This window comes from Salvelinus alpinus, chromosome 12, assembly GCF_045679555.1.
Source record: "Salvelinus alpinus chromosome 12, SLU_Salpinus.1, whole genome shotgun sequence".
NCBI classification, from domain to species: domain Eukaryota; kingdom Metazoa; phylum Chordata; class Actinopteri; order Salmoniformes; family Salmonidae; genus Salvelinus; species Salvelinus alpinus.
The window spans coordinates 45,967,798-45,990,102 of record NC_092097.1 but is presented as its reverse complement, the minus strand read 5'-3'; the positions used below and the strand labels follow the sequence as shown (position 1 = coordinate 45,990,102).

Genomic DNA, 22,305 nt, shown 5'->3' with positions numbered 1-22,305 from the left:
TGTAAGGCACTGTATTTCACGCATGTACAGTCGTGGCCAAAAGTTTTGAGAATGACACAAATATTAATTTTCACAAAGTCTGCTGCCTCAGTTTGTATGATTGCAAAGTCCCTCTTTGCCATGCAAATGAACTGAATCCCCCAAAAACATTTCCACTGCATTTCAGCCCTGCCACAAAAGGACCAGCTGACATCATGTCAGTGATTCTCTCGTTAACACAGGTATGAGTGTTGACGAAGACGAGGCTGGAGATCACTCTGTCATGCTGATTGAGTTCGAATAACAGACTGGACGCTTCAAAAGGAGGGTGGTGCTTGGAATCATTGTTCTTCCTCTGTCAATCATGGTTACCTGCAAAGTTATCTGAAACACGTGCCGTCATTATTGCTTTGCACAAAAAGGGCTTCACAGGCAAGGATATTGCTGCCAGTAAGATTGCACCTAAATCAACCCTTTATTGGATCATCAAGAACTTCAAGGAGAGCGGTTCAATTGTTGTGAAGAAGGCTTCAGGGCGCCCAAGAAAGTCCAGCAAGCGCCAGGACTGTCTCCTAAACTTGATTCAGCTGCGGGATCGGGGCACTACCAGTACAGAGCTTGTTCAGGAATGGCAGCAGGCAGGTATGAGTGCACGCACAGTGAAGCGAAGACTTTTGGAGGATGGCCTGGTGTCAAGAAGCCACTTCTCTCCAGGAAAAACATCAGGGACAGACTGATATTCTGCAAAAGGTACAGGGATTGGACTGCTGAGGACTGGGGTAAAGTCATTTTCTCTGATGAATCCCCTTTCCGATTGTTTGGGGCATCCGGAAAAAACCTTGTCCGGAGAAGACAAGGTGAGCGCTACCATCAGTCCTGTGTCATGCCAACAGTAAAGCATCCTGAGACCATTCATATGTGGGGTTGCTTCTCAGCCAAGGGAATGGGCACACTCACAATTTTGCCTAAGAACACAGCCATGAATAAAGAATGGTACCAACACATCCTCCGAGAGCAACTTCTCCCAACCATCCAGGAACAGTTTGGTGATGAACAATGCCTTTTCCAGCATGATGGAGGACCTATCCATAAGGAAAAAGTGATAACTAAGTGGCTCGGGGAACAAAACATCGATATTTTGGGTCCATGGCCAGGAAACTCCCCAGACCTTAATCCCATTGAGAACTTGTGGGCAATCCTCAAGAGGCGGGTGGACAAACAAACTCCAAGCATTGATTATGCAAGAATGGGCTGCCATCAGTCAGGATGTGGCCCAGAAGTTAATTGACAGCATGCCAGGGAGGATTGCAGAGGTCTTGTAAAAGAAGGGTCAACACTGCAAATATTGACTCTGCATCAACTTCATGTAATTGTCAACAAAAGCCTTTGACACTTATGAAATGCTTGTAATTATACTTCAGTATTCCATAGTAACATCTGACCAAAATATCTAAAGACACTGAAGCAGCAGACTTTGTGAAAATTTATATTTGTTTCATTCTCAAAACTTTTGGCCACGACTGTACACCCTCACACACACATACAACATTATGCACACACACACACACACTTTGGGTGGTTTCAAAGCTTAGATATCAGATCATACATGTGTAAACATTCCAGAGTTAATCCGGTAGCATTCATCATCATCATCCCAAGAGAGAGGAGAGAAGGGAATGGTGATGGAAGACAAGCCATAGCTAGTCTGGACGTGCCCTATTCCTGGCCTCTGACACTGAGTGATGGCCCCCGTCGACAAACTCCACAAGAGTAAACACTGTACAACAGAGCCCATACGTCGTGGGGCAAAAGAAAGCAATCAAAGAAGTTTCCCAAGAAACTCATGACATATCCAGCATGGCAAGAGTTACGAGTTTCCAAGAAACTCTGTCAGATCCCCACGGCAGGATTTACATGTCGTACCGGTTACGGCTGATGTGGTGTGTTCAGTGGCCTTCCCTTCTGAAGAGATATTATAGCCCCTCAAGGGATAACATAGTTGTTTTGACTACATTGAATTGAAACATTTTGTTGAATTACTTCAGGGTAAACGTAATTCTTTACTGACATACAATGATGACCTTTGACCTCGTCAACCAATCACATATTCGGTGTGATGTTAAAGGCACAAGCTTTAATTGCGACAGACTGCCTCTGCCACTTGGTACTGGAGAAACATAACCACTCTCAAATGCATAAACGTAGCTATGGATGCAAGGACTAGTTTTAAACATATTTTGAAGCATGACAAAGACAGCAAAAACATAAACAATGAAGTAATACAACCCGAAGAATCAGTTGTAGTAAGACATTCATTATGTACATTTATTCTGAAAGAAGCAATGACTATATAATGGCTATATAATTGTGCAGCACTGACAAGCCTCAATGCTCTTCTTCGATCAGAAGGCCTACATGAACATTACTAACAATGCCTGACCGTATCCTCGACCTTACTTTGCCACTCTACTGTGTCAAACATCAATCTTTGTGACATATCATCTGCTGATAACAAAAGATCAGAAATAATTGCATGTGTAGGCACACTTGTCCTTCTGTGAAGGAACACTCAGACTCTTAACACTTAAACTGCTGGGCCTCGCTACCCCCCTGTACTCCATCAATGAGCAGCCATTTGGACTGCAACATTAACGTATTTCAAAGAACACGATAGCATTTTCATTAGTTTACGTTACTGTAATCCATCTACTGCCGTGTGCTCAGGTTATTCTCCCGTGTGCAAAGGTTATTCGTGGAAAAAGTGTATTTTGAAATTTATTTGGTAAAGGAACGTGTTTTGGAGACCTCAGAATCTGCTCTTTCTGAAACTATATAGAAATCAAAACATAGTACCTACATGTGACTCTGCAGGATTATTTGAAAAGGTCACTTTTTGGAGCACTGAGAAAAAAATGACACATCCTCCTAAATCTGCATATACAGTTGAAGTCGGAAGTTTACATACACCTTAGCCAAATACATTTAAACTCAGTTTTTCACAATTCCTAACATTTAATCCTCGTAAAAATTTCTGGTCTTAGGTCAGTTAAGATCACCACTTTATTTTAAGAATGTGAAATGTCAGAATAGTAGAGAGAATTATTTATTTCAGCTTGTATTTCTTTCATCACATTCCCAGTGGGTCAGAAGTTACAATACACTCAATTAGTATTTGGTAGAATTGCCTTTAAATTGTTGAACTTGGGTCAAACGTTTCGGGTAGCCTTCCACAAGCTTCCCACAATATGTTGGGTGAATTTTGGCCCATTCCTCCTGACAGAGCTGGTGTAACTGAGTCAGGTTTGTAGGCCTCCTTGCTCGCACACACTTTTTCAGATCTAACCACAGAATTTCTATAGAATTGAGGTCAAGGCTGTATGATGGCCGCTCCAATACCTTGACTTTGACGTCCTTAAACCAATTTGGGCCCAAACTTTGGAATTATGCTTGAGGTTATTGTCCATTTGGAGGACCCATTTGCAACCAAGATTTAACTTCCTGACTGATGTCTTAAGAAGTTGCTTCAATATATCCACATAATTTTCCTGCCTCATGATGCCATCTATTTTGTGAAGTGCACCAGTCCCTCCGACAGCAAAGCACCCCCACAACATGATGCTGCCACCCACGTGCTTCACGGTTGGGATGGTGTTCTTCGGCTTGCAAGTCTCCCCCCTTTTCCTCCAAACATAATGGTCATTATGGCCAAACAGTTCTATTTTTGTTTCATCAGACCAGAGGACATTTCTCCAAAAAGTACGATCACCATGTGCAGTTGAAAACCGTAGTCTGGCTTTTTTATGGCGGTTCTGGAGCAGTGGCTTCTTCCTCGATGAGCGGCCTTTCAGGTTATGTCGATATAGGACTCGTTTTACTGTGGATATAGATACTTTTGTACCTGTTTCCTCCAGCATCTTCACAAGGTCCTTTGCTGTTGTTCTTGGATTGATTTGCACTTTTCACGCCAAAGTACGTTCATCTCTAGGAGACAGAACGCGTCTCCTTCCTGAGCGGTATGACGGCTGTGTGGTCCCATGGTGTTTATACTTGCATACTATTGTTTGTACAGATGAACGTGGTACCTTCAGGCGCTTGGAAATTGCTCCCAAGGATGAACCAGACTTGTGGAGGTCTACAATTTCTTTTCTGAGGTCTTGGCTGATTTTTGGGGATTTTCCCATGATGTCAAGCAAAAAAGAGTTTGAAGGTAGGCCTTGAAATACATCCACAGGTACACCTCCAATTGACTCAAATTATGTCAATTAGCCTGTCAGAAGTTTCTAAAGCCATGACATCATTTTCTGGAATTTTCCAGGCTGTTTAAAGGGACAGTCAACTTAGTGTATGTAAACTTCTGACCCACTGGAATTGTGATACAGTGAATTATAAGTGAAATAATCTGTCTGTAAACAGTTGTTGGAAAAATGACTTGTGTCATGCACAAAGTAGCTGTCCTAACTGACTTGCCAAAACTATAGTTTATTAACAAGAAATTTGTGGAGTTGTTGAAAAACGAGTTAATGACACCAACCTAAGTGTGTTAACTTGCAGGGGCAGTATTGAGGGTTGAGGCTGCAGGGGCAGTATTGAGTAGTTTGGATGAAAGGTGCACAGAGGTGCCCATAGTAAACTGCCTGCTCCTCAGTCCCAGTTGCTAATATATGCATATTATTATTCGTATTGGATAGAAAACACTCTGGAGTTTCTAAAACTGTTTGAATTATGTCTGAGTATAACAGAACTCATATGGCAGGCAAAAACCTGAGAAGTTCCACTTCCTGTTTGAATTTTTTTCTGAGGTGGCAGATTTTCAACCAAGCTCTTATTGAAGATCATTTTGCAGGTCTCTGGCAGTGCTCCTCCTTGCACAAAGGCGGAGGTAGCGGTCCTGCTGCTGGGTTGTTGCCCTCCTACGGCTTCCTCCACGTCTCCTGATGTACTGGCCTGTCTCCTGGTAGCGCCTCCATGCTCTGGACACTACGCTGACAGACACAGCAAACCTTCTTGCCACAGCTCGCATTGATGTGCCATCATGGATGAGCTGCACTACCTGAGCCACTTGTGTGGGTTGTAGACTCCGTCTCATGCTACCACTAGAGTGAAAGCACCGCCAGCAATCAAAAGTGACCAAAACATCAGCCAGGAAGCATAGGAACTGAGAAGTGGTCTGTGGTCACCACCTGCAGAACCACTCCTTTATTGGGGGTGTCTTGCTAATTGCCTATAATTTCCACCTTTTGTCTATTCCATTTGCACAACAGCATGTGAAATTTATTGTCAATCAGTGTTGCTTCCTAAGTGGACAGTTTGATTTCACAGAAGTGTGATTGACTTGGAGTTACATTGTGTTGTTTAAGTGTTCCCTTTATTTTTTTGAGCAGTGTATATCTATAATTCCATGTGTATAACTTGTATTATCATCTACATTTATGATGAGTATTTCTGTTGAAACGATGTGGCTATGCAAAATCACTTGATGTTTTTGGAACTAGTGAATGTAACTTGCCAATGTAAACTCAGATTTTTTGTTATAAATTTGTTATAAATATGAACTAAATATGAACTATCAAACAAAACATGCATGTATCGTGTAACATGAAGTCCTATGAGTGTCATCTGATGAAGATAATCAAAGGTTAGTGATTCATTTTATCTCTATTTCTGCTTTTTCTGACTGCTATCTTTCGCTGGAAAAATGGCTGTGCTTATTGTGGTTTGATGGTGACCTAACATAATCGTTTGTAGTGCTTTCGCTGAAAAGCATATTTGAAATCGGACACTTTGGTGGGATTAACAACAAGATTACCTTTAAAATGATATAAAACACATGTATGTTTGAGGAATTTTAATTATGAGATTTCTGTTGTTTAAATTTGGCGCCCTGCACTTTCACTGGCTGTTGTCATATCGATCCCGGTAGCGGGGTGCAGCCATAAGAAGTTAAAACAAATTATATTTGTGATACAGAAATTCTAACACCATACCTCTGTTAAATAGACTTATCCGGTTAAAGTCAAGAACGGAGGGGGGCATGACTTAAATTGCTGAGATATTTAAATTTGAACCTCACCCTTTATCCCCCTCACCCCACCCACACAAACCACCCCATTATCCCACACACACTCACCCTTTACCCCCTCACCCCACCCACCCACACAAACCACCCATTACCCCACCCACACTCACCCTTTATCCCCCTCACCCCACCCACACAAACCACCCCATTATCCCACACACACACTCACCCTTTACCCCCTCACCCACACAAACCACCCATTACCCCACCCACACTCACCCTTTATCCCCCTCACCCCACCCACACAAACCACCCCATTATCCCACACACAGTCACCCTTTACCCCCTCACCCCACCCACCCACACAAACCACCCATTACCCCACACACACTCACCCTTTACCCCCCTCACCCCACACACACTCACCTGAAACCGGGGATCATCTTAGCGAAACCGATGACCTTCTGGATGCTGTAGCTGACCAGGTCGGCCAAGTGGGGCAACATGGAGAGCGTGGAGCCGTCGTCGTCGTTAGAGTCCGGGCTGCCACCCTGGTCCTGGTACATCATCAGCAGGTTACTGAAGTTCATCAGCTTAGTGTCCACAGACTCTATATGGAGGGAGGAAGGGAGTTAGAAACTCATAGGAGAAAAACATTCCCATCAGATTAGTATCCATTGATTCTTCTGAAAAAGGGGAAAGGGAATGGAACACGGACAGAGAAGGCTAGAGAGTGAAAACATGGAGAGAGAGAGAGAGAGAGAAGGCTAGAGAGTGGAGAGAGAGAGAGAGAGAGAGAAGGCTAGAGAGTGAAAACATGGAGAGAGAGAGAGAAGGCTAGAGAGTGAAAACATGGAGAGAGAGAGAGAAGGCTAGAGAGTGAAAACATGGAGAGAGAGAGAGAAGGCTAGAGAGTGAAAACATGGAGAGAGAGAGAGAAGGCTAGAGAGTGAAAACATGGAGAGAGAGAGAGAAGGCTAGAGAGTGAAAACATGGAGAGAGAGAGAGAAGGCTAGAGTGAAAACATGGAGAGAGAGAGAGAAGGCTAGAGAGTGAAAACATGGAGAGAGAGAGAGAGAAGGCTAGAGAGTGAAAACATGGAGAGAGAGAGAGAAGGCTAGAGAGTGAAAACATGGAGAGAGAGAGAGAAGGCTAGAGAGTGAAAACATGGAGAGAGAGAGAGAGAAGGCTAGAGAGTGAAAACATGGAGAGAGAGAGAAGGCTAGGGAGTGAAAACATGGAGAGAGGGAGAAGGCTAGGGAGTGAAAACATGGAGAGAGAGAGAGAAGGCTAGAGAGTGAAAACATGGAGAGAGAGAGAGAAGGCTAGAGAGTGAAAACATGGAGAGAGAGAGAGAAGGCTAGAGAGTGAAAACATGGAGAGAGAGAGAGAAGGCTAGAGAGTGAAAACATGGAGAGAGAGAGAGAAGGCTAGAGTGAAAACATGGAGAGAGAGAGAGAAGGCTAGAGAGTGAAAACATGGAGAGAGAGAGAGAAGGCTAGAGAGTGAAAACATGGAGAGAGAGAGAGAAGGCTAGAGAGTGAAAACATGGAGAGAGAGAGAGAAGGCTAGAGAGTGAAAACATGGAGAGAGAGAGAGAGAAGGCTAGAGAGTGAAAACATGGAGAGAGAGAGAAGGCTAGGGAGTGAAAACATGGAGAGAGGGAGAAGGCTAGAGAGTGAAAACATGGAGAGAGAGAGAAGTCTAGAGAGTGAAAACATGGAGAGAGAGAGAAGGCTAGGGAGTGAAAACATGGAGAGAGAGAGAAGGCTAGGGAGTGAAAACATGGAGAGAGAGAGAAGTCTAGAGAGTGAAAACATGGAGAGAGAGAAGTCTAGAGTGAAAACATGGAGAGAGAGAAGTCTAGAGTGAAAACATGGAGAGAGAGAGAAGGCTAGGGAGTGAAAACATGGAGAGAGAGAAGTCTAGAGTGAAAACATGGAGAGAGAGAGAAGGCTAGGGAGTGAAAACATGGAGAGAGAGAGAAGGCTAGGGAGTGAAAACATGGAGAGAGAGAGAAGGCTAGGGAGTGAAAACATGGAGAGAGAGAGAAGGCTAGGGAGTGAAAACATGGAGAGAGGGAGAAGGCTAGAGAGTGAAAACATGGAGAGAGAGAGAAGTCTAGAGAGTGAAAACATGGAGAGAGAGAGAAGGCTAGGGAGTGAAAACATGGAGAGAGAGAGAAGGCTAGGGAGTGAAAACATGGAGAGAGAGAGAAGGCTAGGGAGTGAAAACATGGAGAGAGAGAGAAGTCTAGAGAGTGAAAACATGGAGAGAGAGAAGTCTAGAGTGAAAACATGGAGAGAGAGAAGGCTAGGGAGTGAAAACATGAAGAGAGAGAAGGCTAGGGAGTGAAAACATGAAAACACAAGAAAGACATCCCTGTCGGTCAGAGACAAACTTACATGTGGTAAACCACACACACACACACACACACACACACACACACACACTTAAATCTAATGAATGAGCAAGGTTTGTTCGTGGAGGAAGAGATCACGATGACCGTCGAAAACAACTTAGATGAGAGAGAGAAATAAATAGTGAGAGAAAGAGAGGGAGAGAAAAAAAGAAAGAATGATAGAAATGGGGGGGGGGAAACGGTAGAAAATGACATGACGCAGGCTGGGAGGGCCGTGCCTCTCTGTGTGTTGGCTCCATTATGAGTGGTTGTCTTAATGATCTCTTGTTAACTCCTGGCAGACAGTGGTCTGAAAGGTCTGCAGGGGGTCCAGAGAAACCTCTGGGGATTCTGAGTAAAACAGCATGAAGGATTGACACACACAATCACACACAATCACACACAATCACACACAATCACACATACGAGTACACAGGAAGCAGTCACTGATGGCAAATAACACCAATAAGTGTGTGAGATCTCCTTCATCCCCTCTCTGTGTGAGCTCCTTCATCCCCGCTCTGTGTGAGATCTCCTTCATCCCCGCTCTGTGAGATCTCCTTCATCCCCGCTCTGTGTGAGCTCCTTCATCCCCGCTCTGTGTGAGCTCCTTCATCCCCGCTCTGTGTGAGCTCCTTCATCCCCGCTCTGTGTGAGCTCCTTCATCCCCGCTCTGTGAGATCTCCTTCATCCCCTCCCTGTGAGAGCTCCTTCATCCCCGCTCTGTGTGAGATCTCCTTCATTCCCCCCTCTGTGAGATCTCCTTCATTCCCCCCTCTGTGAGATCTCCTTCATTCCCCCCTCTGTGAGATCTCCTTCATTCCCCCCTCTGTGAGATCTCCTTCATTCCCCCCTCTGTGAGATCTCCTTCATTCCCCCCTCTGTGAGATCTCCTTCATTCCCCCCTCTGTGAGATCTCCTTCATTCCCCCCTCTGTGAGATCTCCTTCATTCCCCCCTCTGTGAGATCTCCTTCATTCCCCCCTCTGTGAGATCTCCTTCATTCCCCCCTCTGTGAGATCTCCTTCATTCCCCCCTCTGTGAGATCTCCTTCACCACCTCTATGTGTGTCAGCTTTACCCTTTGATTCTTAATTTCTCACATTTTGCAAATTTTTCTGTCTGTCTGTGTGTGTGTAACAGAGGTAAGAATGTGCCATAAAACTCACTCCACAGCTAGCTTGAAATGGCGCTCTCGAATTGGATCCTTTCCTATAATACAACTATCGGTATGTTGTCAAGGAGGGCGGTCACCTGTGTTTGCGATCAGAGGACCACCGGTTTTGAGCCTAGTAAGGGGACAGGGACATTGGAGGAAGAGGAGCTGTTAGCAGCACACTGACGTGGGTTTCACTTTGTGAGCGTGGTTTACCTGGAGAGTGGCTGAAGGAGTCAGATGAGGCATCAGACAGAGAGTGGAGAGAAGCAGCTCTGCTTGCACTGCGTGTCACTGGGCCTTCACGGACTGGAGGCTAAAGGAAAACACACATGTAATATAATATATATAGTAATATATGCCATTTACAGATGTGGGATCTTAATTTGTTTGTTAGTAAGAATTGTCCTGCACAGTGGAAATGCAAACGTGTAGTGTATTTGAGTACTAAAAAGGCTTCTGAAGCTTGAAATGTCAGACTTGATTTTCCCTAATGAAAATTGTATCAACCCCTACAAAAAGAATCCTGGTGTTGCAAGCGCCATGCTATCCCTACTGAGCCACACAGGACCACGTGTACTCAATATAGTCTACATCATTACGATCGGACAATTAAATGGAGCGCGTCGCACTTTGGGAGGAGTGTCACATCAGGGCCTATCACCATTAGGAACAACTGTATGTAGTGTCCTCCTTTAGGTGTCGGTGTGGGGAACTATTCATGTCTGACTCTTACTGTTGTTTGTTTACTGCTGTGTTTGTCTTGTGGTTTGTGTATGTAATGAATGAGGTGTGCTAAGATGTTCCTGTTCTAGGACAATAAACTTAAATCTAACTTTATGTACAGTGCATACTTTAACTTCAAGTTCAGATATCCCATTGGACAAAGGGCACACACGTTAGTTGACAACGCAATCCAGTCTAAATTGAAACTAAAAGTTGAACTGATGCCTGTGGCCAGTTGGATTGAGTGGAGTATGTAACGAGCTTGGCACTGGTGTTACAGGGTGGAGACTGGTGTTACACAGTGGAGACTGGTGTTAAATACAATATTAGAGATTAGTGTATGGAGTGAGTATGTTATGGAGTTGGCACTGGTGTTACAGAGTGAATACTTGTGTAACGGAGTGGAGACTGTGGTTACAAATTGGAGGTTGGTGTTACGGAGTGAATACTGGTGTAACGGAGTGGAGACTGGTGTTACAGACTGAACACTGGTATTATTGAGTGGAAACTTGTGTAACGGAGTGGACACGGACCCTGAAGCGGTTGAAGTCGGAGTAGGAGTCGTCATAGGTCTTGTGGTGTGCCTCCACCAGTGTGGCGATGACCTGGCTCTGGTCCTCGCTCAGCCGGGGTCGCTGCGCCTCCCTCTGTGCCTCTCGCTGCGCCTCCTCATCCTTCCTCCGCTGGATCAGATCTTTCTTCCGCTGCACCTCCTCATCTGTCAGAATGACTGGGAGGTAGAGAGAGAGAGACAGAAAGAAAGAGGGAGAGAGAAAGAAAGAGGGAGAGAGAAAGAAAGAGGGAGAGAGAAAGGGAGAGAGATGGAGAGAGAGGGGTTAAAGAAAGAGAACATGTTTAATTGAATTAGCAGAAAGAAGGCTTCAGAGGAGGGAGGAACGCTAAAGAAAGAAGTGGTGCGACAGAGAGAAATGCAGATACCACACAGACTATTTGAGACTGAAATGATTGGGACATAGGCAAAATAGAGATGTTAATGCAGATGCTGTGTGTGTGTTTGAACTAGCATATGTAAGTGTGTGTGTGTTTAAGAAAATTAGCATATTTAAGTTGTGTGTGTGTGTTTGTGTTTGAGAAAATGAGCGTATTTAAGTTGTGTGTGTGTGTGTTTGAGAAAGTGAGCGTATTTAAATGTGTGTGTGTCAGTGTGTGTACACAAGCGCGAGCCAGCGTGTGTTCTACAACGTGACTAGGTTGCGTGGCACATGCATCGTCCTGTCGTCAACACACAAAGCATTATCTCCACTCTGTTCCCCCTGTTGTTGTTCCAGCCACTGAATTAGCTCACACTCTTCTCCGCACTAAAACAGATTGTTGTCATAGCAGCAGCAGCATAAGTGCACTGGCTCCTATTCATGTACAGTGTTGGGAGGACTGTGAATTCACTCTCTGGGAATTCACTGCTTCAAATACAAATTCAAACACCCACCGGGATTTCATGGGGAAAACAAAAGAACAACCAAACCTTCTATTAACAGACTGAAAACAGAGTCCATTTGAAGTGTGGCGAAAACATCCGCAGGTGTCTAAAGTTCAAAAGGGAGCATAATGTACAGGCTCTCCCAGAATGCTCTAGTACTCCTGGTGGATGTTATAAACATTCTTATGAGGGAAATGACCTAGAAGGTCTTGACCGGGTCCAAATGCTTCTATTGGTAAATATGGTGTGTGCCTTGCTCTCTATGGGTACAAAAGAAGGGGGGAGGGGTTAGATCAGGGGTGTCAAACTCATTTTGCCCCAGATGCCCCATTCGGTCTTCAATGAGATCCGTGGGGCCGCACAAATAATTGGTTAGGTTTCCTCTTCGTTTAGTTTTTTACTCAAACCACCCGGGGGGCGGGATTAGACTCCCCCGCAGTACGGATTGGACCCTCCCGCAGGCCGGATGTTTGACCCCTGGGTTAGACAGTGAGGTGATACGAGTCCTGTTTGTTCAAAGGTCAGTGGGTTTTTTCCTGTGTGTGTGTGTGTGTGTGTGTGTGTGTGTGTGTGTGCATGTGTTTGTTTGTCATTGCTATTGGCAGGCTAATTTGTGTTTTAAAGCTGACACGTACTGACTTCTAATAACAAAGGAGTTATTTTGACTGAAATTCCATTTTCCTCCATGAGATGAATTATCTCCTGTTATTATCAGTGTGCCAGTACACCCCATTAACAGTTACCTAACAGCAGACTGATAGAAGATAATTTCTCTCTTTAGTGCTTTCTCTGCTCAACACACACATCTTCCATGGTTCAAAACATCATTCAAAATTCAAGAGATCATTCAGACACTCATGGGAGAGAAATTAGTGCATTTCTTATTAAGAACAGTTGCCTAACAATGGGAAGAAAATACATTTCTCCCTGTAGTGCTCTTCAGAGTCAAATGATATTTTCCTTTGTGTGTGCGTGATCATATTATGTGTGATCTTACACCTCTAATAATGTGTTTCTTAATCCTGGTCCTAGAACCAAGGGGTCTACACACCAGATTAGTACTAAACACCTGATTCTACTAGTCAAAGGTTTAATGATGAGTAGATTATTTAAATTAGGGGTGTAGTGCTATGGCAAAAAATGAAATGTGCACCCCTTTCGGGTCCCCAGGACCAGGATTAAAGAAACACTGATCTAGCCTCTGACAGTCAAAACGAAAAAGCATTTCTGACAGAAGAGTTGAGTAGGAAGGAGGAGTGGGAATGACGTTGCCTCTAGGTACTGATCTAAGGTCAGTTTTGCATTGTTCCCCCTTAGTTTCTGACATTAGGATTTGGGGAAGGGGAACCTAATCCTACATCTGTGCAGAACGGACACTCACACTCCTTCATCATGCCGATGTCCACGCAGCGTTTGAGCCGGCAGGCCTGGCAGTGGCGGCGGTTATCCTTGGTGATGGTGCAACTGCCGTTGAAGGGGCATGTGAAGCTAGCCTTACGCTTCATACTGCGTCTGTAGAGGGGGAGAGGAAAGAGAGAGAGTGGGGGCGGGGGGAGAGAAGTAGAAAGAGAGAGATGGAGGAATGTGATGAATGTCCTTAAATATGGTGCTGAAAGCAGTGTGACCCTTTTGCCACATGTTATACTGGATGACCTATGACCATCTGAGCTGAATTATTACAATAATGACAAATAGAACAATACATTTATAACATTCATGTGCATCACAGTTACTCAAAACTCCTACTACTACTTAAAATGTTATACCTATCATTTGACAGCAAGCACATACAGTGCCTTGCAAAAGTATTCATCCCCCTTGGCGTATTTCCTATTTTGTTTCATTACAACCTGTAATTTAAATTGATTTTTATTTGGATTACATGTAATGGACAAACACAAAATAGTCCAAATTGGTGAAGTAGAACGAAAAAAATCACTTGTTTCCAAAAATTCAAAAATATTTGCATTTGTATTCACCCTTTTGCTATGAAGCCACTAAATAAGATCTGTTGCAACCAACTACCTTCAGAAATCACAAAATTAGTTAAATAAAGTGCACCTGTGTGCAATCTAAGTGTCACATGATCTCAGTATATATAGACCTGTTCTGAAAGGCCCCAGAGTCTGCAACACCACTAAGCAAGTGGCACCATGAAGACCAAGGAGCTCTCCAAACAGGTCAGAGACAAAGCTGTGGATAAGTACAGATCAGGGTTGGGTTATTAAAAAATATCAGAAACTTTGAACATCCCACGGAGCACCATTAAATCCATTATTTCCCCCCTCTGATAACCAGGTGGTGAATCGCATCTCTGCATGTCTGGCAGACATATCAGTGTGGATGACGGATCACCACCTCAAGCTGAACCTCGGCAAGACGGAGCTGCTCTTCCTCCCGGGGAAGGACTGCCCGTTCCATGATCTCGCCATCACGGTTGACAACTCCATTGTGTCGTCCTCCCAGAGTGCTAAGAACCTTGGCGTGATCCTGGACAACACCCTGTCGTTCTCAACTAACATCAAGGCGGTGACCCGTTCCTGTAGGTTCATGCTCTACAACATTCGCAGAGTACGACCCTGCCTCACGCAGGAAGCGGCGCAGGTCCTAATCCAGGCACTTGTCATCTCCCGTCTGGATTACTGCAACTCGCTGTTGGCTGGGCTCCCTGCCTGTGCCATTAAACCCCTACAACTCATCCAGAACACCGCAGCCCGTCTGGTGTTCAACTTTCCCAAGTTCTCTCACGTCACCCCGCTCCTCCGCTCTCTCCACTGGCTTCCAGTTGAAGCTCGCATCCGCTACAAGACCATGGTGCTTGCCTACGGAGCTGTGAGGGGAACGGCACCTCCGTACCTTCAGGCTCTGATCAGGCCCTACACCCAAACAAGGGCACTGCGTTCATCCACCTCTGGCCTGCTCGCCTCCCTACCTCTGAGGAAGTACAGTTCCCGCTCAGCCCAGTCAAAACTGTTCGCTGCTCTGGCACCCCAATGGTGGAACAAACTCCCTCACGACGCCAGGTCAGCGGAGTCAATCACCACCTTCCGGAGACACCTGAAACCCCACCTCTTTAAGGAATACCTAGGATAGGATAAAGTAATCCTTCTAACCCCCCCCCCCTTAAAAGAGTTAGATGCACTATTGTAAAGTGGTTGTTCCACTGGATATCATAAGGTGAATGCACCAATTTGTAAGTCGCTCTGGATAAGAGCGTCTGCTAAATGACTTAAATGTAAAATGTAAATGTAAATTATTTAAAAAATGGAAAGAATATGACACTGCAACAAAGCTGCCAAGAGAAGGCCGCCCACAAAAACTCACGGACCAGGCAAGGAGGGCATTAATCAGGGAGGCAACAAAGAGTCCAAAGATAACCCTGAAGGAGCTGCAAAGCTCCACAACGGAGATTGGAGTATCTGTCCATAGGACCACTTTAAGCTGGACACTCCACAGAGCTGGGCTTTATGGAAGAGTGGCCAGAAAAAATACATTGCTTAAAGAAAAAAAGAAGCAAACATATTTGGTGTTCGCCAAAAGGTATGTGGAAGACTCCCCAAACATATGGAAGAAGGTACTCGGGTCAGATGAGACTAAAATTATGGATAGAGCTAAATACAGGGAAATTCTTGAGGCAAATCTTCCAGAGATTTGAGACTGGGGTGGAGGTTCACCTTCCAGCAGGACAAATGACCCTAAGCATGCTGCTAAAGCAACACTTGAGTGGTTTAAGGGGAATGGCCTAGTCAAAGCACAGACCTCAATCCAATTGAGAATCTGTGGTATCACTTAAAGATTGTTGTACACCAGAGGAACCCATCCAACTTGAAGTAGCTGGAGCAGTTTTGCCTTGAAGAATGGGCAGAAATCCCAGTGGGTAGATGTGCCAAGTTTATAGAGATATACCCCAAGAGACTTGCAGCTGTAATTGCTGCAAAAGGTGGTTCTACAAAGTATTGACTTTGGGGGTGAATAGTTATGCACACTTAAGTTCTGTTTTTTTTGGTCTTATTTCACAATAAAAAATATTTTTAATCTTCAAAGTGGTAGGCATGTTGTGTAAATCAAATGATACAAACCCCACCAAAATCTATTTTAATTCCAGGTTGTAAGGCAACAAAATAGGAAAAATGCCAAAGGGGGTGAAAACTTTCACAAGCCACTGTATTAGCAGACGTATTTCATTTCAAAACTTCACATTTCTCTAGTATAGGCTACTTCTATTTAACAATATCAGCATAAGGTGCTCGATAAGTGGTCTGTTCGGTTGGTGTGGGTTATTTCCAGTTTATCGTCCCGGCACTACTATCAATCAGTTAGTGACCAAAATGTGTAATCACGGTGTCATTCCATAAATATTGATGTCCTTCATCTCTTCTCTGGTTCCTACTCAAAGAAGCACAAACATGCACACATGCATGCAGAGGGAAAGAGCGAGAGAGAGAGTCATGCTACAAAGATATTCAAGGCATTACAATGATCAGTGCAACACACACATATATTACCGTAAATATGTTAGGACATACAGTGCCTTCAGACAGTATTCATAACCCTTGACTTATTCTACATTTTGTGGTGTTACAGCCTGAAATCAATTAAATATAATTTCCCCCCCTCCCATCTACACACAATAACCCTTAACGACAAAGCAAATTCATTGACATTTTTGCACATTTATTGAATGTTTAAAAAAAAAAAAATCATTGGCAACAAATTCTGACACTACACATCCAAGTGTATCTGACCAAATTATGAAAGACAGGCATTGTACTTTTGAATTCTGTAAAGTGAGTGTGGAAGAGACTATTTTTTCACCTATCAACAATGACAAGCCACCGGGGTCTGACAACTTGAATGGAAAATTACTGAGGATAATAGCGGACAATATTGCCACATCTTCAATTTAAGCCTACTAGAAAGTGTGCGCCCTCAGGCCTGGAGGGAAGCTAAAGTCATTCCTCTACCTAAGAATAGTAAAGCCCCCTTCACTGGCTCAAATAGCTGACCAATCAGCCTGTTACCAACCCTTAGTAAACTTTTGGAAAAAATTGTTTGACCAGATACAATGCTATTTTACAGTAAACAAAGTGACAGACTTTCAGCATCCTTATAGGGAAGGATACTCAATAAGCACAGCACTTACACAAATGTCTAACGATAGGCCGAGAGATTGATAAAACGATTGTGGGGGCTGATTTGTTAGACTTCAGTGCGGCTTTTGACATTATCGATCATAGTCTGCTGCTGGAAAAACAGGTTATGGCTTTACACACCCTGCTATATTGTGGATAAAGAGTTACCTGTCTAACAGAACACAGAGGGTGTTCTTCAATGGAAGCCTCTCCAACATAATCCAGGTAGAATCAGGAATTCAGGATCACCACTTTATTTTAAGAATGTGAAATGTCAGAATAATAGTAGATAATGATTTATTTCAGCTTTTATTTCTTTCATCACATTCCCAGTGGGTCAGAAGTTTACATACACTCAATTAGTATTTGGTAGCATTGCCTTTAAATTGTTTAACTTGGGTCAAACGTTTCGGGTAGCCTTCCACAAGCTTCCCACAATAAGTTGGGTGAATTTTGGCCCATTCCTCCTGACAGAGCTAGTGCAACTGAGTCAGGTTTGTAGGCCTCCTTGCTCGCACACACTTTTTCAGTTCTGCCCACAAATGTTCTATATTACTGTGGATATAGATACTTTTGTACCTGTTTCCTCCAGCATCTTCACAAGGTCCTTTGCTGTTGTTCTGGGATTGATTTGCACTTTTCGCACCAAAGTACGTTCATCTCTAGGAGACAGAAGAACGCGTCTCCTTCCTGAGCGGTATGACGGCTGCATGGTCCCATGGTGTTTATACTTGCATACTATTGTTTGTACAGATGAACGTGGTACCTTCGGGCGTTTGGAAATTGCTCCTAAGGATGAACCAGAGTTGTGGAGGTCGGCAATTTTTTTTCTGAGGTCTTGGCTGATTTCTTCTGATTTTCCCATGATGTCAAGCAAAGAGTCACTGAGCTTGAAGGTAGGCCTTGAAATACATCCACAGGTACACCTCCAATTAACTCAAATGATGTCAATTAGCCTATCAGAAGCTTCTAAAGCCATGACATCATTTTCTGGAATGTTCTAAGCTGTTTAAAGGCACCATCAACTTAGTTTATGTAAGCTTCTGACCCACTGGAATTGTGATACAGTGAATTATAAGTGAAATAATCTGTTTGTAAACAATTTTTGGAAAGATTACTTGTATCATGCACAAAGTAGATGTCCTAACCGACTTGCCAAAACTATAGTTTGTTAACAAGAAATTTGTGGAGTGGTTGAAAAACAAATTTTAATGACTCCAACCTAAGTGTATGTAAACTTCCGACTTCAACTGTATGTAGATGTGTAATACTGTTATATATATAAAAAAGATAAAACAGTATCATATATGTAGTGTAAGTGACTTAATGTGCTTGGATCCCAGGAAGAGTAGCTGCTGCCTTGGCAACATCTAATGGGAATCCCTAATACATACAAATACCCAAAACATGATGCAGCCACCAATATGCTTACAAATATGGAGAGTGGTACTCAGTAATGTGTTTTATTGGATTAGTCCCAAACATAACACTTTGTATTCAGGACAAAATGTTAATTGCTTTGCCCCATTTTTTGCAGTATTACTTTAGTGCCTTGTTGCAAACAGGATGCAAGTTTTGGAATAATTGTATTCTGTACAAGATTCCTTCTTTTCACTCTGTCATTTAGATTAGTATTGTGGAGTAACTACAATGTTGTTGATCCATTCTCAGTTTCCTCCCATCATAGCCATTACATTCTGTAACTGTTTTACAGTCACCATCGGCCTCATAGTGAAATCCCTGCGCGGTTTCCTTCCTCTCCGGCAACTGAGTTAGGAAGAACGCCTGTATCTTTGTAGTGACTGGGTGTATTGATACACCATCCAAAGAGTAATGAATAACTTCCCCAAGCTCAAAGGGATATTCAATGTTTTACCCATGTACCAATAAGTGCTCTTTTTTGCAAGGCATTGGAAAATCTCCCTGGTCTTTGTGGTTGAATCTATGTTTGAAAATCACTGCTGGACTGAGGGACCTTACAGATAATTGTATTTGTGGGGTACAGAGATGAGGTAGTCATTCAAAAATCATGTTAAACACTATTATTGCACACAGTGATGCCATGCAACTTATTATGTAACTTAAGCACATTTTTACTCCTGAACTTATCTAGGCTTGCTATAACAAAGGGGTTGAATATTTATTGACTGAAGACTTTTCAGCTTTGTGTGCAAAATGTCGAAAAAACATAATTCCACGTTGGTATTATAGGGTATGGTGTGGAGGCCAGCGACCAAAAAATCTAAATGTGATACATTTTCAATTCAGGCTGTAACACCACATGTGGAAAAAGTCAAACGCGTGCGCTCACAAACACACACACAAACACACAGACATGCACACGGACCCCACCGCATATATCCCCCCCCCCCACACACACACACGGACATGCACACGGACCCCACCGCATATATCCCCCCCCACACACACATGTAATTACTGTAAATATGTTAAGAAATATCTGCTTCCTCCTTCTCTGACACACAGACAGATGTAGGATCTTAATTTGAGCCAGTTCGCTACGGCAGGAAAATAATCCTGCAGCAACAGGAAATGTGAATTATTATGTGGATTATAAATAATGGACATTTTTGTAGAGGTTGATACATTTTTCGTAAGGGAAAATCAAGTCTGAAATGTCAAAGTGGAAATTAAAAAGTTCAGAAGCCTTTTTAAATCTCAAATACAACACACGTTTTACATTTCCTGCATTGCAGGAACATTCTCCTGCAATAGGGTGATCAAATTAATATCCTACATCTGTAAACACGCGCACACACACACCTGCCTGAAAACAAAGTGTAAGCCAAGGGTTGCTGGGACATACAGTGGGGCAAAAAAGTATTTAGTCAGCCACCAATTGTGCAAGTTCTCCCACTTAAAAAGATGAGAGAGGCCTGTAATTTTCATCATAGGTACACTTCAACTATGACAGACAAAATGAGGGAAAAAAATCCAGAAAATCACATTGTAGGATTTTTAATGAATTTATTTGTAAATTATGGTGGAAAATAAGTATTTGGTCAGTAACAAAAGTTTATCTCAATACTTTGTTATATACCCTTTGTTGGCAATGACAGAGGTCAAACGTTTTCTGTAAGTCTTCACAAGGTTTTCACACACTGTTGCTGGTATTTTAGCCCATTCCTCCAGGCAGATCTTCTCTAGAGCAGTGATGTTTTGGGGCTGTTGCTGGGCAACACGGACTTGAAATGCTTCTTACGAAGCCACTCCTTCGTTGCCCGGGTGGTGTGTTTGGGATCATTGTCATGCTGAAAGACCCAGCCACGTTTTATCTTCAATGCCCTTGCTGATGGAAGGAGGTTTTCACTCAAAATCTCCCGATACATGGCCCCATTCATTCTTTCCTGGTCCCTTTGCAGAAAAACATCCCCAAAGCATGATGTTTCCACCCCCATGCTTCACAGTAGTTATGGTGTTCTTTGGATGCAACTCAGCATTCTTTGTCCTCCAAACACGACGAGTTGAGTTTTTACCAAAACGTTCTATTTTGGTTTCATCTGACCATATGACATTCTCCCAATCTTCTTCTGGATCATCCAAATGCTCTCTAGCAAACTTCAGACGGGCCTGGACATGTACTGGCTTAAGCAGGGGGACACGTCTGGCACTGCAGGATTTGAGTCCCTGGCGGCGTAGTGTGTTACTGATGGTAGGCTTTGTTACTTTGGTCCCAGCTCTCTGCAGGTCATTCACTAGGTCCCCCCGTGTGGTTCTGGGATTTTTGCTCACCGTTCTTGTGATCATTTTGACCCCACGGGGTGAGATCTTGCATGGAGCCCCAGATCGAGGAAGATTATCAGTGGTCTTGTATGTCTTCCATTTCCTAATAATTGCTCCCACAGTTAATTTCTTCAAACCAAGCTGCTTACCTATTGCAGATTCAGTCTTCCCAGCCTGGTGCAGGTCTACAATTTTGTTTCTGGTGTCCTTTGACAGCTCTTTGGTCTTGGCCATAGTGGAGTTTGGAGTGGGACTGTTTGAGGTTGTGGACAGGTGTCTTCTATACTGATAACAAGTTCAAACAGGTGCCATTAATACAGGTAACGAGTGGAGGACAGAGGAGCCTCTTAAAGAAGAAGTTACAGGTCTGTGAGAGACAGAAATCTTGCTTGTTTGTAGGTGACCAAATACTTATTTTCCACCATAATTTGCAAATAAATTCATTAAAAATCAAAAAAAAAAAAAATCTAATTTTGTCTGTCATAGTTGAAGTGTACCTATGATGAAAATTACAGGCCTCTCTCATCTTTTTAAGTGGGAGAACTTGCACAATTGGTGGCTGACTAAATACTTTTTTGCCCCACTGTAAGTATGGAAAGAATACTTATTTTTCACTCTTTGTCTTTATACATGAACTGTGTTGACGCAGGCTTGTCTGAAGGAAGAAAATGAATGGCTCTCCAGCAGCATGTTTACAAGCTGTGTCTGTGTGGAGTCTGGAGTCGCTAGGGCAACGGGCCTGCCTGCTCTACTCTGAGAAGAGGTGTTACACATGAGCTGTGGCAAAATGTACCCATGCAGGAAAACAGACATGCACACATTCACACACATAGAGGAGAGGTCATTTGGTGCATCTTACTTTAAATAATTGAGTGTACAGTACGTGTATGTACTTGAGTGTGTGTACTTCAGTGTGTGATGAACTGTAAATGTATGCATGTCTGGGCGCTTGAACAAGCATGCATAGTATGACACAGTATGTTTGTGCGTGCTCTTATGTAAGCGTGGACGACTGTGCGTAAAGTAGCTTTCTGTGTGTGTGTGTGTGTGTGTGTGTGTGTGTGTGTGTGTGTGTGTGTGTGTGTGTGTGTGTGTGTGTGTGTGTGTGTGGGAGGGAGGGGTAGGGAAAGAAAAAGCGACAGCGAGATAAGGCTGTGTATACCCACAACAAAATGGCTTGTTGTTGCCAGGAGTGTGTGTGTGTGTGTGTGTGTTGTGTGTCCGTACCTGAAGAAACCCTTGCAGCCCTCGCAGGTCATGGCATTGAAGTGGAAACCGGTGGCCTTGTCCCCGCACACACCGCAGATCCGCGGTACGTTTCTGTCAAACTCTTCATTGGCCAGAGTGGAGGTACTCACAGCCGTATTTTCCATCACTACAGAGAAAGAGAGAGAGAGAGGGAAAGAGAGAAAAATTAATATTTGTGACCATTGACCTGAAAAGCACACAGTGGGATTAGTCAGTATGTGATCTGTCCTATGACCTCAGATGGATTAGACAGTATGTGATCTGTCCTATGACCTCCGGTGGATTAGACAGTATGTGATCTGTCCTATGACCTCAGGTGGATTAGTCAGAATGTGATCTGTCCTATGACCTCCGGTGGATTAGTCAGAATGTGATCTGTCCTATGACCTCCGGTGGATTAGTCAGTATGTGATCTGTCCTATGACCTCCGGTGGATTAGTCAGAATGTGATCTGTCCTATGACCTCC

At 43.6% G+C, this 22,305-nt stretch overlaps 1 protein-coding gene across 7 annotated transcripts in view; it reads right to left on the bottom strand.

Moving 5' to 3' along the window:
• LOC139536232 (vitamin D3 receptor B-like) overlaps positions 1–22,305 on the bottom strand; it is a 105,841-nt gene that overhangs the window by 18,706 nt on the left and 64,830 nt on the right. For all 7 annotated transcript variants that reach the window (XM_071336564.1, XM_071336565.1, XM_071336568.1 and 4 more), the window contains 5 exons: positions 21,818–21,965; positions 13,096–13,226; positions 10,810–11,006; positions 9,767–9,866; positions 6,422–6,605 (listed from right to left, as the gene is read on the bottom strand). In XM_071336564.1, the coding sequence (XP_071192665.1) occupies positions 6,422–6,605; positions 9,767–9,866; positions 10,810–11,006; positions 13,096–13,226; positions 21,818–21,965 (760 nt within the window). The remainder of the gene's footprint in view (positions 1–6,421; positions 6,606–9,766; positions 9,867–10,809; positions 11,007–13,095; positions 13,227–21,817; positions 21,966–22,305) is intronic.